General features: G+C 34.3%; 2 protein-coding genes across 2 annotated transcripts; both read right to left on the minus strand.

Annotated features, from left to right (window-relative positions):
- Positions 1-10,237: 10,237 nt before the first annotated feature.
- Positions 10,238-10,987, minus strand: LOC110876429. Its single transcript, XM_022124603.1, has 3 exons — positions 10,942-10,987; positions 10,760-10,887; positions 10,238-10,618 (listed from the first exon to the last, which is right to left on the minus strand). Exons 1-3 carry the CDS (start codon positions 10,985-10,987, stop codon positions 10,238-10,240), a joined length of 555 nt encoding a protein of 184 aa, XP_021980295.1.
- A 68-nt stretch (positions 10,988-11,055) lies between these two features.
- On the minus strand, positions 11,056-11,496 carry LOC110876430. Its single transcript, XM_022124604.1, has one exon. It carries the CDS (start codon positions 11,494-11,496, stop codon positions 11,056-11,058), a length of 441 nt encoding a protein of 146 aa, XP_021980296.1.
- Positions 11,497-14,114: the final 2,618 nt, after the last annotated feature.

The following is a 14,114-nucleotide window of genomic DNA, read 5'->3' on the forward strand; positions in this document are numbered from 1 at the left end:
AGTATTTGTGATAAGCAGTTGGTTTTGAATTGATATAATCAATCGACGAATTCCGTCTCGACTACGTATGCCTCTCACTATATTTCACATTTTGCCCAACAATGGTCCCTACAATTGGGTTGTCAAAGAACAGTGTTAAACCATGTAAAAAAAACAACGTTCCATAGTGTTGGGCATATGCTACATACGGGTAGCTAAAAACTCACATGTAACCATGTATGAATGCTACAATCCACATAACTGTACATTTCAATGGTCCCATATAAGAGGGATTGGTTGTAGGAGTTTATTGTTTGGAAGACATAAAAATTTATTTGCCACAAAAAAAAAAAAAAAAAAAAAACTAACTAGACATATGATAAGGCATTTTGGGAGCAATGTTTTTAGATTACTTAGAGGTGCTAAGGTGTCGGTTAGCATGTTTGATTGTTTAGCATATCATGATGCTATCTTGATGACCTATTTCGTCATGCCATGTGGTGAACGTATAAATATTCTAGTAACTTCTGGTTACTCACCATATTTGATTTAATGGAATATTGTGGAAAATTTGTATCATTTCTAGTAATTTCTAATATAGTCTCCTGGCCATATTTGCTATATGATATATTTTAGATATTTAGTACATTTTCTTTTACACCATTCTAAGGTGATGACTTTTCATTCAAACATAGTGGAAACTTAATAAATTTCTTCGGTATACATTAGAATATGATGCATTATGAATTACAAAATTCGATATCAGCGGGTAAACTATTGATGCTCTTCTGGAGCATTTAATATGCTATTAACACGTGAAATAGTATCAATAGCGTCTCTACCAAGACAACTAAAAATTATATTACTTATGTTTGTGACAGTGTTAGTTTACCCGAGCGTTCTGTGAAATCACATTCTCGGTATTGCTACATCAGGAGCATGTCGAGAAGATTTATAGCAAGCTTTTCAAAGGATGACTAACTTCTGGTGGTCAAACATGTCGATCGGGTATCTTCACACGTCTAGAATACGTCATGGAGGAGAAATATTATAGTTTTAGCCTTTGTTTAGAGGGAAACCATGTATTATTCATAAGGTTTTCCATCACTAGGCTATATGTTAGCCAAAAACGCCAAGTGCGATGAACTAAAGTTTGGGTTGAACTTGAAAAATCATTATTAAAACAAACGGGACTTTGTATACATTTGGGAGAACTTCGGGTTCTCAACATTGATTTAGGATTCATGTGAAATTCAGTATAAATGAGCATCAACACTAACTCAAATGAATTATTATCTATCAATTTAAGTAACTACCATCAGAGTAGTTTACTTAAGCTAAAGTCCACTAATTATTTTCATAGCTATTTTTCATCATTTTCATGTGAGGGCACATTTCTAATGACTATATCAATGTCTATTAATATTTGTTTAGCAACAACAAGCAATTAGAAGAATAAACATACAATTAATTATGTTGACTATGCATAACATTGTAACAAGCTGAAATATCAAATCACTAAAGCATAACAATGTTTATCTCAGCGTAGTTGTTTGGTAACCAGCTACCAATGAAATTTGTATTAATTTGTTTAGCACATTTAACTTGTCAAAAGGCAATACATATAACATATATGCTATCTAAAACAATGAGACCAACAGAAGTATTGCTAAACAAATGAAATCCGTAATATTTAACCATAAGCAAGTTATATGATCTTCCTTATATATCAAATAAGAACACTATAAACATACACTTATCGTATTGTATTTCTAGTTAAATTGTTACGAACAATAACATTAAAATTTATATGTCAAATACAAGTATTACACATCAGAAGTGAATGTACATGAACATATTAAATACTAAACAGACTTTTTCATAGTATAATAATCTAACAACTATCGTATACTACAAATCCATCTCCATGAAACGTTATTATGAAATACGATCAATGCATACATACCATATTATCTAAACAGTATAAACTATAAAGCCAGTAAGTAAATCATCATCTCTTAAATTAAATTTTAAATCACCTAATTTTCTATAAAAAAAATAGTATTATTGTGATCCATGTTCCTAACTCCATATCAGTTAGTGAGTTAGTGTTATGAATATTATGACTATTCATGTTCATAACTCCATATCATTTAAGATTGTAAGTAAATGGATATTAAAGGTCATTTAAAGTAATAAGAATTAGTCAAATTTCTAAGGTAAGAATGAATTAAACTACATGATGGGAATTGAAAAATGATATTTAATGATTTTAATTTCTAGGCATTAACCAATATGATGGAAAAATGATATTTAATGATTTTAATTTTTTAAGCATTAACTAACATCATATATATTAATAACAATAAAAGGTTATTTAATTACTAACCATAAAATATAATAAAAACAATTTATCCCACAAGTAATAAGTCGATTACAATTCAAAACCCAAAACTAATATACACCTTAATTTATTTGCTTTTACAAAGATGTATAAACATGGATCCACTACGGCATATCATGGCATACCACATTCCAAATCTAAATAATTTCACATTTAATACATACCACACATAACTACATAATCAATTAGAGAAACTAGAAAGTTTTTTTTTCTTGATCGAAAACCATTGTGTTTCTAGTCTACTTTTGCTTTCTTTTCTTTTCTTCACATCTCAATGTTTTTGTAGGTGTTTGTTTATGAAAGAAAACTATTCAGGTATGTTAACACATAGGAAAGTAAATAAAGAAGTAAAAACATTATGATCCTGGTTAAATAAGGATGATGTCTGTTGTTCATGATGATTTTAATCTTAAATCATAACCAATAAAAAAATATCAAGAAAAACGTAAGTTAATTTTCAAGTTTTATCATACCAACAATCGATGAGAAAAGAGTAAATAAAATTAAAACAATTAAGGGTTTTCATACCAGATCAACAATTTTATCTTTTATCTCTTTCGCCAACGTTGATACGACATGGTGTCTTGTGTTGATACAATCCAACTTCAAAAGCAATTCGTGCTGATAACGTGTTGTAAAACAACGACCTACTAGCAGTGTATAGAGAAAAATGAGAGAATGAGAGAAGGAAGATAGATATCTAACTATTTCATGTACATATATCATATATATAGATTAATACAACAACAACCCTAAAGCCCATTAACATTAGGTCAGGCTTGGCCTATGTGCTTGAAGTTCTTGAATGTCTGCATTCATAACAGAAACAGAAAGTGTTATGAGTGGTTTATTGATTTGCCTATTATATTGCTGGAAACATTCCACTTGAGTTCGATGTGTACATTCCCGTCTTATTTTTTTCTCAAATTTTACTCCTGTGGGCTTTGCCCAGTTTTGTTACTTTATTTTGTTTGCATACGAATACGATTCTTACTTTTTTTCTCAATTTACTCCTATGGCTTGGCCCAATTTTGTTACTTTATTTTGTTCGTATACAATTCTTTACATCTTAAAAACTAATGACCGACCACAATAAAACTCTACTTTGTAAAATCTTACTTTTACCCCCCTTAAGTTTAGAAATATTATTTTCACCCCTTAACTTTCTATCACTTTAACCCTTTAAGAGTATATATAATCTGATTTTTCCTTAACAACTTTCGTTCCTTAACTTAAAAAAATGCTAATTTGTTGTGTGCTTATTTTTATATACGTGTTTGTATAATATCGAGTTGTTTCACGCTTCGACATAAATTTTGTTTGGAAACGAGTTGTTCTACCTTCCTTCCCTTAAACTTTGTGATAATGTCAATACTAACCCTCTAATTTTGTAAATGTCACTTTAACCCTTACAAGTTTCTAAAAGTTCGAGTTTACCCTAAAATAATTTCTTAACATTTTTCTTTTGTACGGGTTGATATAAATTCGAGTTCATCTACACTTTAACATAATTTTTGTTTGGAAACAAGTTGGGTCAATTATATAATATTTTGTTTTTATGTAAGTTTGGAGTTAGACTTCGTTTTGACGCAAATTTTATTTGGAAACAAATCGTGTGAAATATAATACGTTTTCATTCAATGATATAAATCTGAGTTACTATACGTTTCGACGTATATTTAGTTCGAAAACGAGTCGATTGTAGTCTATTTTATATGCGTTTTGAGTTGGTCTACGTTTCGACGTAAATTTTGTTTGAAAACAAGTCGGGGTCAAATAAAATACATTTTTATTCAACGGTATGAATTCTGATTACTTTATGTTTCAACGTAAATTTAGTTCGGAAACAAGTCATGTTGATTGTAGTCTACAATTTATCACGCCGTGTATGACGCCGCCGCAACGCACGGCGGGTATAAAAACTAGTTATATATTATATTGTTGGCATAAACCCAACCGCTATCAAAATTAATAAGTACGGTCAGATCTCTTCAACATTAAATCATAGCTGTGTAAACTCTAAAAAATAACCGTAGAAATGGCGGTTATTGACAGTTCAGACCCTCTCTTCTAAGGCTGATGGGTGTGGTATAAAGCCCCTAGGGGCTTTATCATGCCACCTCAGCGCCACACGACACGTCACACAGGAGGCTTTAAAGTCATTCCTTTAACTTGCAGGATGTAGTATAAAGCCCCCGTCATCATTACGTAATTATCCTTTTTATTTAAATTTAAACATTGTTTAATTTTGATATATTAAATTATAACTCATAATAATAATAAAATAAAATGCCATAATTTAAATAAAAAAATACAATGCCATATATTTAAATAAAAAAAAATACAAAGTCACTTGTCGTCTTGGTCGTCTCCTCCTTGTTCACAATAAAACCATAGGTGTTCGGTCAGATCACCTCGAATGTTATAATAATAAACTGTAAATTAAAAAAAATAATAATAACAATAAATAAAAAATACCTTCACAGAAATTTTCAAGAGAATCACGACAGACTCTGGCCGACATCCTTAAATATTCATCTCACACATCACTCGCTGTGCCGTACGCTAGTTGCCTAATTGCTGCAGTACACTTTTGTATTCCAAAGAAAGCAAGTTTGCGACTAGTACCTTCTCTTTGTGTGAAAAAAAGGGAATTCGCCCGCAAGATCATTAGAAATTTTTAGGAAAAGACAAAGACTCATACGAAACCTACGCCCTAAATTGGATATCATCGTACAACGGATTTTCACAAAAATAATCTTGCATTAAACGTTCATGAGCACCTAAATGATCTCGTTCAATAGTTGGTTGTCTGGTACGCAATGTAGAGGATTGTGCTTCTTCTCGCAAATAATTAATCGTCTCCTGCGCAATTGCGATAATCATATCGTCAAGAACATCGTCGGATGAAGAGCTCGACAAAGCAGATTACATTCTTAAAAATGATGGGGTAAAATTTATGTGTTTTTTTGTGATTGGTGTGTGTTTTATTTTGTGATTGGTGTGCATTTTAGCAAAATAAAACAATTTTGAACGTTGCAGCACCGGTCATCTTTGACCAATGCTCCATCGATCAACTCAAAATGGTCTTGTTAACGTGCTGGCGAGAGAAGGATGGTGCCCCCTTTAACTCCGACGGTATAGACGATGGCGCCATGGGGGCGCCATGGTGGCTGGGGTGGCGTTAAGCCACACCCACCAGCTTAAATTGCTAAAAATCTGAACGGTTCCTAAAAAATGGCATCCCACTATCACAGTTCAAATCTCACTTAACCCTACAAATATGGAAATGTGGGTTTCAGCGATCACGAGTTAAACAATGTAAATCCTACAAAAGTGGGGTAGTGCTTACTAGTAGTTTATTTAGGGGGCTGCTAAATGTACCCTTACTTTTCATACCCCTTTTCTATAAAATTGCATTTAAATTTATCATATTTACCCCCTATACATGTTATCATTTTTTAAAAGTATTCTTTTTGTTACAAAACAAATTCAAAAAGGTAAAAAAAAATATTGTATACGTTTTTTTTTTCAAAATATTTGTTTGTTTTTTATATTAATTTAAAAAAACATATTTTTTTAAAGTGTTAACTTCGATTGAAAGTCTTAAACTGGTTTTAACTTGCTTATAACATACTCCTTATACTAATTAAATTTGAACTTATATAGATTGTTAATTATAGGTTGAAAAAATTATTTTTGTACCTATTGTTTATTTGTTCACTTACATAGATGGTTTGAATAATTAAGATGTGCTAGGGCTATAAACACTATTTTGAAAGAAAAACTTTTTTACTTTTTAATAAATAGAAATTGTTAATTATTTTATAAACACATTTAAAGTACTAAAAATATAAAAGTAAGACTTTTAAAATATAAACTAGACGAGGGAAAAACATATATAGACTTTTTTTTTAAAGAGAGTTCAAAACTTTTTTTTATTGTTTTTAGAAAAATGTTATTATTTATTTGTAAAGATGTTCAATAAAAAAGCATAATCAAAATACTATTTGAGAAAGTTTCTTTAAAACAATACCTGAGAACTTTTAAAAAAAATATGTTTTTAAATAAAAATTAAAAAAACAAATCTTTTTTAAACGTCTGTAATCTTTTTTTACACTTTTGAATTTGTTTTGTAACAAAGAGAATATTTTTTAAAATGATAATTTGTATAGGGGGTAAATATTACAAGTTTTAATGTAATTTTATGGAAGGAGGTATAAAAAGAAATAAGAGAGGGTATATTTAGCCTACCCATTTATTTACCATGTTAGGGTCAATACAACACCAAGTATGGATCAAGCAGAACCTCATTTGGAAACGTAGATAAAATTAAATACGTTGCAATAGTGTTTTGGATTTTTATAAAACATTATATTAAATTATTAAAATAATGAAAAAGGTAAACGATGTAACTTAATATAAAAAAATAATCCTTGAAGTAACTTTGATGACATGTACATTCGTGGTCCAATCACTTGTATATTAATATTTACAACCCTGTTTTGAGTAATTTTATATTAAGATGTAGATAAAAATAAACCCGTCACTGTATCGATGTTGTTTGGTTGATATGGGTCCGATACGCCACCAAAAAAATTCTTTGCATCAAATATAACTATGTTTTCAACAAATTTCACATTGTAATGTCAAGAAAAAATAGCATAACGTATTCGTCTTTTTAAGTTAACAAACGAAAGTCTTTCGAGAAAAATCAAATTAGCAGGAAATATAATCTACACATGATTTACACGTGTGTAACTTATATACATAAACAAAATTTATTCAACTTTTTTTTACTTTCAAGAGATACTAATAAAAAATGTTCTCACCGATGTGGGGCTAGCCCACTTGATAGATGTCACACCCCCAAAATCCACATGCAGGGTACCACCACTTGGAGGCGTGACTGACCAGGATCCAGCCACCAATTATACTGAGCAATTTAATTAATAGCATAAGTGATATTCACCAACCACAGGGTTAGTAAGTATCATAATTAAGTTCAAAGGTATTAAGTTTAAATAATAACATAAGTAGCGGAAGCATAGACAAAACAGTTAAAAACGAAGTTGGTTCAAGTTATTTAGAACCCAACACATGGGTTAGAGGACCACTACACATCCCCAAATAGCAAGCTCCTGAGTTACTGGGTACCTGCAAAGCATGCAGTAGAGTGTCAACAAAAATGTTGGCGAGTTCACGAGTTGTCTAGTTTTTAATTACCAAAAACTTGTTTCACCAGTTAGTTTATCCGTTTATACATGCCATGGGGAGCTACCCCATAAGTAAGCGACTAAACTGTTTTTCCAATACTGAATACTTCATGTGACCGTACGTTTCCGTAAAGTGCCCCGTTTGTCAATGTTCTATCATCATTGACGGATTTTCCAGAGTCTATTAGTTCACTCCCGATCCCATACACGGGCACGGTGTGAGGCTGGTAAGACCTAAATAGCGCTATCAACTAATAACCCGTTCGCCTGGCCCCGGCGACTAATCGGTATTAAGTAGTAGGGACTTAAGTGATAGAGTTTCGTTTAGTGTTGCTCGTTGAATTTCCGTATAAACAGTAATTAACTAAGAGTCCCGCACAAGGGGAGAAAAGTGAGTTTGTATCCCTCACAAGGGGATAGTGTTGCTTTTAGTTCCGTTTCCCAATCCACCGGGAATGCATGCTTTAATAGTTGTGAACTCACCTTGGGTTGCTCGGCAGATTAGCTTACTTGGTCAAGCTTGCTGGTCACCACGTCCTAACATGGTTACCAGTATAGGTCAGGTTTGGGGGTACAAGTAATCACGTATATCCTACATGTATCTAACACATAGAATGCATGCAGTTATCATTTAAGTTATTGGGCCTGCTCTAATAATTACACGGTTAAACAGTAACAGTTAACACATAGTCCAGTAAAACACATAGTCCAAACATAACACATTGTGGCCCAATAACCAAGGTAGGAAGCCCAGTCGAGACAAGGTGGTCTCGACTCGAGAATACGCGGTCTCGAGTCGCAACCAGGAGATCTCGAGTTATGATCGTCTGGTCTCGAGTCGTGCTGGCATGAGTCGCAACCTCAGAGGTATCGAGTCCAGTCTCAAGTCGAGATCATGAAGTCTCAAGTCGAGACCTTGCCGGTCTCGAGTCCTTGAAGTCTGTCTCGAGTTGTCACGTTTTGATCTCGAGTCGCAACCGAAGGTCTCGACTCGCAATCACGGATGCGTGCACAGGTGGAAGCCTTCTAGAATCTCTGATGTACTATCCAATGAAATTGCATGTTCATGAAATTGTGTACTATCCAACCGCAATGCACAAACATGTTTTCTTGTCCAATTCTCAATTCAAACGGATCAAACACAGCATATTCAAATGTTCATATCATCATTCAAACACATTCAACACATATCCATCATATGTTCATCCTTCATAACCTTGCATTTTATGGACAAGAATCATAACACCTAAAGTAGATATTAAAGCAATCTTGCAAAACATTATCAAAGAAATATTTCCCTATACTTTCTAGCATGAATCCATTGTTCAAAACACACTAGCTTATCCATATCATTTAGTATTTCAAATCATTCATTCGGTTTACAAGAAACACATTGTTCATCAAATTATCATTTAAACATTGATAACAAATCTATTATCTAATAGGCAACAAACTCGTTCAAACATCCAACTAACAAAACAGTTGCTATGCATTCACAAATCATCATTTTTTTAACCAAACAACTATAAAGCACTAACCGGATAGATGTTGAGGGTATAGAAGATTGATGAAAGAACTTCCAAGTGATGGTTACAAGCAATTCCGAGAATCCCTTGTGGTAGCCGGTTTGATCCGAGAGGGAGGAGGAGGAGATGATTTTGTTGGGCTTTTAGGGTTTTAGTGAGAGAAAGATGAGAGGAGAGGGAGAAGGAGAGTCTGTGTAAGAGTGAGGGTGAAATGGGGGAGAGTGCAAAAGAAGAGTGTGTGCGGGCTTTGGGTTTTATACCCGTCTCGAGTGGGGTTCGTCGGGTTTGTGGCCCAATCGGCCCAACCCTTAACTGTTCACTCGAGACTGGGTGGTCTCGAGTCGGGTTTCGCGGTCTCGGCCCACTACATACATATATACTACATATACATACTTAGTACAAGGATCACATAGAACATCAAGATAACACGCAACTTTCATTTAATAACGTATACACACACAATGTTATTACACGATATTGGCTCGGGAAAACCTAGAGTGTCACAATAGAGGGCTTTTATTTGTTACTCTCTTAGTAGGAGGTTTTGGGTTCAATCCCAAACTAGAAGTAAATTATGACAATATGATGTAATACTAAACCTTTTATACAAATCCAAATTACATGTTTGCTAAATTAGAGCTTATGGTTATGGGCTTGTTTTTAGGAGTTAAGTGGAGACTTCAAAAAATATCACTTATCTTGTAATTACTTATCTTGTAATTACTTAGTTTGACATAGTTTGACAATCGACATATTTAAGTGTAAATTTCTTCCCTCATCTATGTATCTTTCTCTTTCTCCATAAGGGTATAAGGAGTGGTTAAACACTTTAAAGTGGCAAAACAAAAAACCGACCAATCAGAGCGCGCCATGTCAATTAGGCAAAAGTGTTTAAACTTTGCTGAAAAGTGTTGGCAATGGTTTAAACACTTGCTGAAGTGGTAAACTTTTATTATTATTATTTTTTTTTGCAATAATTTATTTAATATAAATAAATTTAGGATATATACATTAAATTAAAAAACAATAAAGTTTCATAAATTAAATTAAAAACATCAAAGTTACACTAAATTAAAAAACAATAAAATTACATTAGCATGAAACAATTTAAACTAGTCTTCGTCGGAATCGGCCAAAAGATGGGGTAAATCTTGACTTGCGAGATGATCTATGAGATCGTGTTTGAGTCTCCAATGGGTGTCTTCATTCAACAACTCGCCCAGCACCGTATCGTCTAGAGCCGGCTCGACCGGAGGATCCCGAATGTGCACCGGTGCTATCGCCTTTCCATCGTCTTTCAAAATCATGTTGTGTAAAATAATACACGTGTACACGACATTCCTAATTTTTTTAACCGATCTTGCTCGCATCGGTCGACTCAATACACCCCATTTCCCCTTCAAAACACCAAAAGCCCGTTCGACGTCTTTTCTTGCCGCCTCATGTTGTCTCTTGAATTTCTTTTCGTTTACTTCGTGAGGGTAAGGGATCGACTTCACAAACACGGACCACGAAGGGTAGATTCCATCCATGAGCAAATAACCACGTTTGTATAAATGGTTGTTAACGTAAAATGGACATTTTGGCGCGGTTCCATTTCGTTCCGTTAAAAATAACGGAGATTGTTGTAGAACATTGATATCGTTTTGAGAACCGGGTGGACCGGCAAAAGCATGCCAAAACCATAAGTCTTGAGAAGCAACCGCTTCGAGCATAATAGTCGGGTATCTATGATCTCCTCGCATATATTGGCCTCGATACTCTGTCGGACAAAAACGCCAAACGAAATGGGTGCAATCAAGGCTACCGAACATACCTGGAAGGTGATGTTTTTCCTCATGAGCTTGGTATAAAAGTGCCATGTCGTGGCTTGTCGGTCTACGTAAGAACTCTGGACCATATATTTTGCAAACCGTGTCACAAAAATATTCTAGGCACTCGCGGAAGTTCTTTCGGCCATATGCAAGTACTCGTCGTTCTCGTCTGGAGTGTTTCCAGTTGCGAGCTGTTTAATAGCCGATGTCACCTTTTGCAAGGGCGTAAAGCCCTTCCTACCTCGCGCATCGGGGGCCTCTACAAACCACGGGTCGTTCTCTTCCACATCGGACACAATTTTTAGAAACAAACGTTTCGACATACGGAACCTATGCCGAAAGATATCTTCGTTGTACTTCGGGTCTTCGACAAAATAATCCGCCATGAGTGTCTCATGCCCCTCCTCACGTTGACGTTCAATATATCTCCTTCGGTTAGATGTGCCGGTATCTTGAAGTTCGGCTTCTTCGATGAGATTTTGAAAAAAAAGAATGCTACTATCGGATGAATCGTCGCTACTCATGGGTGGGAACCATAACGGGAGTTCATCCGCCATTTTGTATGGTAAACTTTTAGAAGGAATTGGTGGTATTTTTTGGTTTGTATGAGTATAAACTTGAAGGTATATGGTTAAATGGTTTATTGTGATATATATATAGTTTAATTTAAAAAAAAAATTATTTTTTTTAAACGGTAATATTACCGTTGGATGTGGCCCCCCCTTTTTCCATTTCCTTTTCCCGAGTCGGCAAAGGGTTACCGCTCATTAACTTTTGCCGCGCCCCATGTTTATCGGCGGCGGTGTTTGCCGCTCGGCAAACTCGATTGCCGATGGTTTGCCGCACCCACTCCGTATCCCCTAAGCTTCAAACTACCATATCTTGATTCAAGTTAGGAAAGTATATAACAAATAGATATATTTGATATTATAATTTCATTATTGTTGCCAAAGCCTCCACTTCCCATTAAATTACCCACTTTTAGGCTCCACATCAGCGCCATGTCACCCACTTCTAAATCCACCATCCAAAACCACTTCCCTAAGGGTGTGGTCATGATCCAAACAATTATTTTCTTATTTTAATTTATTTTTGTGAAAAAGGAAAAAGAAATATTTAAAAAGGAAAGTAGGCTCATGGTTGCCATGGTTTAATCCATGCCAACCATGGTGGATGAGGCAAGGGGATGGTATAGCAATTTATTAGTGGTCCTATGTGGCATTGATGATCCAACTCATGCCCCCCACACCCTTTAGCCTTAGACATATTTGTCTTCGTATGCAACACCAAGTTGGAAGCAATCGAGAAGCATCGTCAATTCTTTTGGGTGTTATGCATACAACATTTTGTGAGATCTTTTTTACATGGTCCACATAATTAAAAGGGGTTGAATGCCTGGTTGGTCAATGTGGTTTGCAGAAATTGCAGACTTGGTCTCAGAGTTTTATTAATTACAGAGTTGGTTCTAGTGGTTGTAATTTTAGCATTCGAGTGGTCCTTATCACTGACTCATATGTGAATTGACTGAATTGCTCTTTATTAAATTTGTATCTAATATAGGTCAAATAAATCGTTGGTTTTATTGAAATCTTGAAATAAAGCTCACATCTTTTTATACCCAAAAAACACCGTCGTCGCCTCCCTTGCAATGAAGTGGTGGTTAGTTGTGATAGGAAAGGTGGTTTTGGTGGTGATGTTGACGGAACCAGATCTGTAACAATCATATCTTGGTCGGATGGTGGTATTCACAGTGGTGACATGTGGGGGGCATGGTGGCTGGTGGCGGTGGTTAATCCGGCGAAGTGTTAATCGACCACTGAAGGCTAAAAAATAACCGAACCACCGATCATCACCCCCTAGATCTCTGCCTCTATCTCCCCCAAAAAACACCATTAAACACCTACGACAACCCACCTTCACTTCATACTTCATCATCTACACTATCCACGACCACCCTCTAACCCATCATCACATCGACATCACTGCTTCTTTGTTTCACTCCCACCCCCGTCACCATTTGCCACCGGCTAATCACCCCACCTCATAAAATAAAAAAAAAGGAGAAGAAGATCGATATCTCGTTTTGGTGTTGTGGTTACTTGTTGTTCGTTCTAGTGAAGAGAGAAAGAGAAGAAGTGTGTTCGGTTTTTTGTATCGTTGAAGATCGAGATTTGTCTGGCTGTGGTGGTTTGGCTGTTTGAGGTAGAAGAACTTGGGTGGGGTGGGGTGGGACCATAAAAGATTTATTGTTTTAGTTAATTATTTTTTCTGTTTTTTGTTTTTATTAATAAGTAAGGGTATTTTGGTCATTTAAAAAAACTTAACTGAGAAATCTAACATGGGTTAATGATAAGGATCATCCGAGTGCAAAAGTTATAATAATTGGAACCAACTCTTTAATTAGTAAAGCTTTGAGACCAAGTATGCATTTTCTGCAAACACAGAGACCAACTAAGCATTTAACTCTAATTAAAAGAGCAAATATTAACATAAAAACCATTTATATTTATACATAAAGGTTTTTCTTAAAAAAAATCTAATCGCAATAATCTTATTCATAAAAAAAAATCTAATCGCAATAAACGTGCATACAAAATTGTAGATATGTGTTTTTAACTTTGATACTTCTATTCATCTAAAATTTTCTACATAGAAGTGACTATGTAATCCATCTACTATAATAAAAGAAACCATTTAAAGGACACTTGTCATCATATTAGGCCATTTTTATAGATAAGTATTATTTTAATTTAATCTTTTCTAATTAATTATAGATAATCCTCTTACTAAATATTATTTACTTTAATTTCTTATGAATAATAATTATTTAGTTTAATCTCCTTCTCATTTATAATATTATTTATTTAACTAATAGAGTAAATTACGATTTTGGCTCCTGTGGTTATATCACTTTTACTCTTTTAGCCCAAAAAGAATTTTTAACATCTGAGCCCCCAACGTTCTTTTCTAATCTTTTTGGCCCCTAACGTTTTTTTCTAACCCTTTTGGCCCCTAACATTTAATGGATGGGGTTAGTGTTAGGGGCCAAAAGGGTTAGAAAAAAAGACGTTGGGGGCTCAGATGTTAAAAAAATATCTTTTAGGCTAAAAGGGTAAAAGTGATATAACCACAGAGGCCAAAATTGTAATTTACTCTAACTAATATTATTTATTAT

The sequence above is a fragment of the Helianthus annuus genome, chromosome 9 (genome assembly GCF_002127325.2).
Source record: "Helianthus annuus cultivar XRQ/B chromosome 9, HanXRQr2.0-SUNRISE, whole genome shotgun sequence".
NCBI lineage: Eukaryota > Viridiplantae > Streptophyta > Magnoliopsida > Asterales > Asteraceae > Helianthus > Helianthus annuus.